At 43.6% G+C, this 6,848-nt stretch overlaps 2 protein-coding genes across 2 annotated transcripts in view; one reads left to right on the forward strand and one right to left on the reverse strand.

Moving 5' to 3' along the window:
* Window positions 1–8: 8 nt before the first annotated feature.
* On the forward strand, window positions 9–1,716 carry LOC102495024 (olfactory receptor 1F12). Its single transcript, XM_006150143.3, has one exon. It carries the CDS (start codon window positions 19–21, stop codon window positions 961–963), a length of 945 nt encoding a protein of 314 aa, XP_006150205.1. The 5' UTR covers window positions 9–18; the 3' UTR covers window positions 964–1,716.
* A 4,153-nt stretch (window positions 1,717–5,869) lies between these two features.
* The window catches only part of ZSCAN25 (zinc finger and SCAN domain containing 25), a gene marked incomplete in the record, with an annotated part of 17,908 nt that continues 16,929 nt past the window's right edge, over window positions 5,870–6,848 (reverse strand). The window contains 1 exon segment of the mRNA XM_014588456.2: window positions 5,870–6,843. Within this exon segment, the coding sequence (XP_014443942.1) occupies window positions 6,696–6,843 (148 nt within the window).

Raw genomic sequence — 6,848 nt, forward strand, 5'->3', positions numbered from 1 at the left:
CAGCAGGACCATTTGACCATGGAGACAGGAAACCACACAAGTGCCTCCGAGTTCATCCTCCTTGGGCTCTCCAACCGACCAGAGAGGCAGGAGCTCATCTTTGGGCTCTTCTTTATCATGTACTTGGTCGGCGCCACAGGGAACTTGCTCATCATCCTGGCCATTGGCTCAGACTCCCATCTCCACACACCAATGTATTTCTTCCTCAGCAACCTCTCCCTGGTGGATTTCTGTTTCATCTCAGCCACAGTCCCCAAGATGCTTGTGAACATTCAGACACAGACTCAGTCCATTTCCTATGGTGGCTGCCTAACCCAGATCTACTTCTGCATTCTACTCGCAAACATGGACAACTTCCTCCTGACAGCAATGGCATATGACCGCTATGTGGCCATTTGCCATCCCCTCCATTACTCCACCATGATGAGTCTGCAAGTCTGTGGTCTGATGCTGGGGGCTTCTTGGCTCATTGCCAGTCTTCACTCCCTGCTGCATACCCTCCTCATGGCTCGGCTGGAGTTCTGTGCCAGTAATATCATCCCTTACTTCTTCTGTGACCTTGTTCCTCTGCTCCAGCTCTCCTGTTCCAACACCCAGCTCAACCAGCTCATGATTCTGCTGGTGGGAGGCTTGATTGTCCTCATTCCCTTTCTTGGCATTCTCATCTCCTATATACACATTGTGTGTGCTGTGCTCAAGGTCCCATCTGCTCGGGGTAAACAAAAAGCCTTTTCCACCTGTGGCTCCCACCTCACTGTAGTCATCCTCTTCTATGGGACCATCACAGGAGTCTATCTGAGTCCCCCATCCTCCCACTCTGCTGACAAGGATTCACTGGCATCAGTGATGTACATGGTGGTGACTCCAATGCTGAATCCCTTCATCTACTGCCTGAGAAACAACGACATGAAAGGAGCTCTCAGGAAACTGTTCAGCTTGAAGGGTTTATCCCATGGGCTATGACACAACAGTTTCTCCTTGGGGCCTTTGCACTGGGAAGGGAAAGCACTCCAGGCACAGGCCTCACAGACAGGGAGGAAAAATACAGATCTTGTCTGAAATTGTCACCATGGCTGAGGGAATGAAATTCCTCTTTACACCAATAGGTAATTTGCAAGTCTGATAAATTTCTTGTCCCCTATACAGGGTATTTCCAGACAACCAAGAGGGGAATAAACTTTTTCCCAAAGACATAGAACCACATCAAAAGATTTATCTGCAGATCTTTTGAGAAGGTTGAAAAGGTTATACATTCCATGTAAACATGATGAACTCATAGGAACTCATGACCTGTGCTGAGAGCCTGTGCCAAAGACAAGCCTCCAATTACCTAGCCCATCTGAAAGTCATTGTTCTGCCAGCACTGTCTCCTCTAATGCTGTTCCAGCAGGCCCATCTTGCCCATTTCTATCTATAAAATCCTACTTGTCCTTCAACACTCAAACCAAATACCACATCCTTCGTGAAACCACCTCAAGTGTCTCAAGTCAAAAGAGCACATCCTTTTCATTCTAGAGCACCATAAAACTCAAAATTTAATTCCAGCCCTTTTTATGCTCTGCTTTACATTACTTATGTTCACCCCAAATTCTACCCTAGACTACAAAAGATCCTATTCATTTTAATAACCCCTGCAGACTGGATGGTGGCACAGCAGTAAAGCACAAAGCTGCTAAAGTTTTGCAATCCTGACCCACATGGGAAGTTCCAGGTTCACAAGGCCAGTAGATGGTTATGTCGCTGGACTCCCACATGGCCAACTGAGGTTTGGTCCCAGACCCAGTGACTTGAAGATTACACTAGGCATGTGTATGTGCATGCCCAAGATCCCAGGAGAATGGAGAAGGGATTGCAGCATAGCCATCTTTGGGGGGCAGAGGGGGCGTGGAATGATTTCTCACTCTCTCTCTCACTGTCTCTGTCTTTCTGGCAAGCACACGTGCCCTAAGAAATAAACCTCTTCAAAAAAAAAAATTCCAGGTTCACATCCACAGACCTCCTTGAGGCACTGGGCATGTACATTTCTAGCTTACCTTTTACCAGTGAGACCAATAATGGAAGCTATTGGGTGGGGCTGGGAGTGGATCATGGCATAAAAACCCTATTTGAGGTTTCTCTATTATCTATTTCTCTCTTTGAATAAATAAACTTTAAAAAATTGCACTGGGTCAGTCGCTGGTGTGGTGGTAGAGGACACTGGATCCCACAGCTGACTACGTTGTTCAGACCCAGTGGCTTGAAAAACACACCAAACACATGTGCATATTGTGCCCAAAAACCTGAAAGGAAAAGTGAAGGGACTGTGGCATGACCATCCCCCCCTGAGGGTGTCCTCATTTTCTTTCTCCCTCCCTCCCTCCAGCAAACACATGCACCCTCTAGCAAATTAGAAAACAAAAACGAAAAACCCATCCATGGAAGGATCACAAAAGGATGACTCAGTAAAGGTAAGCCGCTATAAATGATGATGGGGATGACAATGACAACAGCACATAATGAAGAACACGTAACGATCTTTCTCTTCATGATTTTGCCTTAATAACTTCCCTTTTTTAACTCCTGGCCCCCATCCAAAGAGTAAGAATTGCTTATCTTAGACCCCAAGGAGTTGATTGGTGCACATTTTACAAACAGCACAATGTCTAGAGTCAGCATCCAGGGATGAAGCTCCCTTCCTTCCAGCCTGGCCCTTAATTAGTCCTAGTCTACTCCTATATCTTGCTGGAGCCTTCACTTGGGATTCAATCACCCATCTCTACAGCATGCCTGAACACATAGGAGATGAGAGTGGGGAGCAAGGCAAGCCTAAACTATTTTACAGCTTCTCTCTTACCAGTGAGCAAAGTACAGTACTGGGTATGGTTGTTACCATGATTATAAAAACAATAACTTATCACTTTATAGGAAGCCAAGTAACCAGTTTATTCTTGTAAAAAGAGGTAAATAAAAGGGCAGATCAAGCATTTATCCTGCCTTTCCTGTTTAACTGTATCTAAAGTAAACCTATAGTTAATGGGGGGAAATTTCTTAGTGAAGTACACCAGCTACTAAATGATGAGTCACTTATAGAATTAAATGAATGAATACAGACTCCTAATACTGCAGAGAAACCACCATATGTGATCTCATCTATAACACATTCTTGTCAAAATGTGAAATATGGGGGCCAGCAGGTGGCATGGTGTTAAAAGCACTGGATTCTCACATGGCCAACTATGGTCTGAGTCCCAGACCTGGTGGCCTGCTTTCTCACTTTCTCTCTCTGGTCAAATTAAAAATATATATATTTTTTAATGTGAAATACATGGGGCTGGCAGGTGACATGGTGGTTAAGGGTGGACTCCCACATGGCCAACCATGGTTCGAGTCCTGGACCTGGCAGCTTGCTTTCTCACTTCCCTCTCTCTGGCTCTGTCCCTCCCTGATCAAATTTAAATAAATAAATAAAGTTTTTAAAAATGTGAAATACAAATCTGATTACCTGTAAGGACTTAGTTAATACAGAGAACAGAGAAATCTGTTAAATAATGTCATAAGCATACAATGTAAGATAAATAATCCAGTCTTTTAAATTACTTTTTTTTTTTTTTTAATTTTCTATAGGGCATGAGTGCTCACCAGTGAGACAGACAGACAGAGAGAGAAAGTGAGAAAACAAGCCACCAGGTTCAGGACTCAAACCACAGTCAGCCATGTGGGAGTCCAGCACCTCAACCATCATGCCACCTGCTGGCCTCAAGTTTCTTTTTTTTTTTAAACTTTTTTTTTTTTTTTGAGAGAGAGATTTTTGCTATAGGGAGTATGTGTTCACTAGAGACAGAAAGTGAGAAATCACTCCTCCCAGGAGAGATGGCCATGCCGCAATCCCTTCTCCCCTATTCTCCTTTCAGGATCTTGGGCACACATTGCACATATGCCTGGCATTGAGTTTTAAGCCACCGGGTCCAGAACTCAAACTACAGTCAACTACGTGGGAGTCCAGCAACATAATCATGATGCCATCTATTGGTCCTTTTTTTTTTTTTTTAATGAGGCCTTATCAGGACCAGCAGACGGCATGGTGATTAAGGCACTGGATTCCCACATGACCAACTCATGGTTCAAGTCCCAGACCTGGCTGCCTGCTTTCTCTCTCTCTCTGCCTTGTGGGTACACATGCCCTATAGCAAATTTTAAATAATAGTAATAACTAATAAAATTAGGTAAATAATTCTTTGGGGGCAAAAAGAGTCCTTACCTTTTATGAAGTACACACTGAAATATTTATAAACAACATTGGGACAAGCTTCAAAACACTTCAGTGGGGAGGGGGAATGAGGAAGGAGTGGATAGAGATGAAGTAAGTTTCTAATAAAGTCAAATGAATACATGGGATCCATTTATGTAGGTTTGAAATTTTCTATTACAAAATTTCTAAAGAGTTAGAAAAATACAGTATTTGTTGACATTTAGGTATCAAAAATAAGGCTACTACAATTTCATAGGAAAAAATTCCCTTTTAATGGATGTTTTTGTGAGAAACTATTCATAAACTTTGGCCTCAAAGCACACAAAACACCCAAATGAAAAATACTGGGAGGCCTGGCTCCTACTGAAGTTTCTTGAGATTCGAACTTACTGGAAATCCAGAGACCTGGTTGGTTAGGTATATGATCAAAATAAACTGACAATTTAATCCAGGTAAAGAGGCAGAAAGTTAGTAAATGGTTCCCAGGCCATGGTGATTCCCATGGCCCCTTGCCAGCTTTGTAATCCAGACTTCTCAAAGAAGGCCACACTGAGGCTGTCAGTCCAGATCCAGCAAACCAGAAGCCTCACGTTGGGCTTGAATGGCAGGGGCCCACAGTCTTGCCAGTCTGAGAACTGGGAAATTAGAGGCAATTTTGCAAAAGGATCTCAGCATTGCCGAGGAGCAGTAGTGCCGGAAGGGGGTCTCAGGTTATACTTAGGCCCTCTTTGGTGCAGCTTCATGGACACAGCTGATGGGCCTGGAAGACCAGGAGGGTCATTTGCTAAATCCAACAACTGCCTACAAAGAAATAGGTGATAAAAATCATGTTTCAAAGTGGATTCAGTAATGCATGTTAGTCATAACCTTTTATCTTATTTACAATGGCAAGTGGGGGAAGAAAACTCAAAGAATATATCAAGAGGCATCATGACACAGACAAACCACAGCTCACAATTTTAGTGCACTGTCCCCAAATACAGACTAACTCAGCAGCCAGTGCTCAAGGCACAGCACTATAATCATGCAGCAGTGTAGTCCATGCTAGGTACACAGCTTCCAGAACTTTAAAAGAGAGAATACCTTTAGTGATGTCAACATAAGAGAGCTCAAACACAATTTAAAATACTGCATCTCATCTTTAAAGAAATGCATTTTTTTTTAAATGCCTAGAAACATCTTTATTTTCCTTGAATTGTCACTCATGAACACTGGTCACTACCACTGCCTCATCATCTCCAGCTAGCATCCAGGTCTCTGAGTGTCTGGACGACAAAAATCTGGATGCACCAAGAACAGAGATCATTAACAAGAGGTAGGTGAAAAATGCACGTCAGGGCAAGAAGCTGATATGACCCAAGAATACAAGGTTCAGATCCCAGGCCCAGAGAATTCATGGGAGTATCAATGGGTTCCACTTTGGGTGGTTCTTAAGATCAAGTACATTCACTAGACTGTAAGTGCCACAAGGTCAGGGATTATTTTCCCCCTCTTTTATTCACTGACCTATCTTGAGCAGCCAGAAGAGTCCCTGGCACATTGCAGAGCCTCAATAAATACTTGCAGAATTAATCAAATGAGAATAGAGAAAAGCATTTCCTATACTGTAAAGTGCCATCATATATAGGGCATTAATACCAGTTCATCTTTCAGATTCATTTAATTAGACTTTTTCACAAAAATGAATGTTTTTTTCTTTTTTAAAATACTCTCATGTTTATTTAGTGATCAATAGCAAAGTATTAATTTCCTAATAGGTGATTTGGTGACATTTGCTATAGTGTGAGGAACAATGACGAGGAAATTCTACAGATGAATGTAGAATATACTATGAGAGACAAGGGGGGCTACAAATAAACTAACAAGGCTGCCCAAGAGACGATCGCAGCCGGGGTTGGAGGAAGGAACGCAATCTGTGCAGGAGCCATGCAGCACTTTGGCATACTTGTGGGGGTCACAGTTTTGTGTGCTCCCACTGCTACATCTCAAGCTCCATCCACCTCATTCATCACTGTAACCTCCATGCCAAGAGCACAATAGGTACACAATAAATATCTATTAAATAGAGAGTGGGCGGGAGGAGGGCCAAGAGTCTGAGCTAATGATTTTGCAGGCAGGATAGGGTCCTCAGAAATAGAAGGTCTGCGTTGCCAATGTGTAACAAAATCTTGCCTTTCCTACTGGACTTGTTCAGGAGGTGAGTCTGAACACTCCCTGCAGGAGAAAAACCTCAGCTTGAACTGAAGCTCAGAATTTGATTTCCCTATAAGATGGTAAGAAAAACTGTTAGCACCACCACTAGCGTAAGAGATGGGAGTAGCTGCACTTTCTGGAAGCACTAAATTAAGTAGGCCTTCTCCTCTCTGCTGCTTGAAAATGGATGGAAAGTGCCTTAGTGCACTTTTTACACCCCACACCCTCAAGCCCTTTAGTGAGTGAAATGAGTGACACCCTCCAAGCAGCATCCTCACTGCACGGGGGGCTCCTGTCGATGCTGGGTCTTCTGGTGCCGGTTGAGGATGGACCTCTGGTTGAAGCTTCGCCCACAAGCAGTGCAGTGGAAGGGCTTCTCTCCCGTGTGGATCCTCTGGTGTCGGACCAGCCGTCCCCCTTTGCTGGC

The sequence above is a fragment of the Tupaia chinensis genome, unplaced genomic scaffold, assembly GCF_000334495.1.
Source record: "Tupaia chinensis unplaced genomic scaffold, TupChi_1.0 Scaffold000279_1, whole genome shotgun sequence".
In the NCBI taxonomy this organism is placed as follows: domain Eukaryota; kingdom Metazoa; phylum Chordata; class Mammalia; order Scandentia; family Tupaiidae; genus Tupaia; species Tupaia belangeri.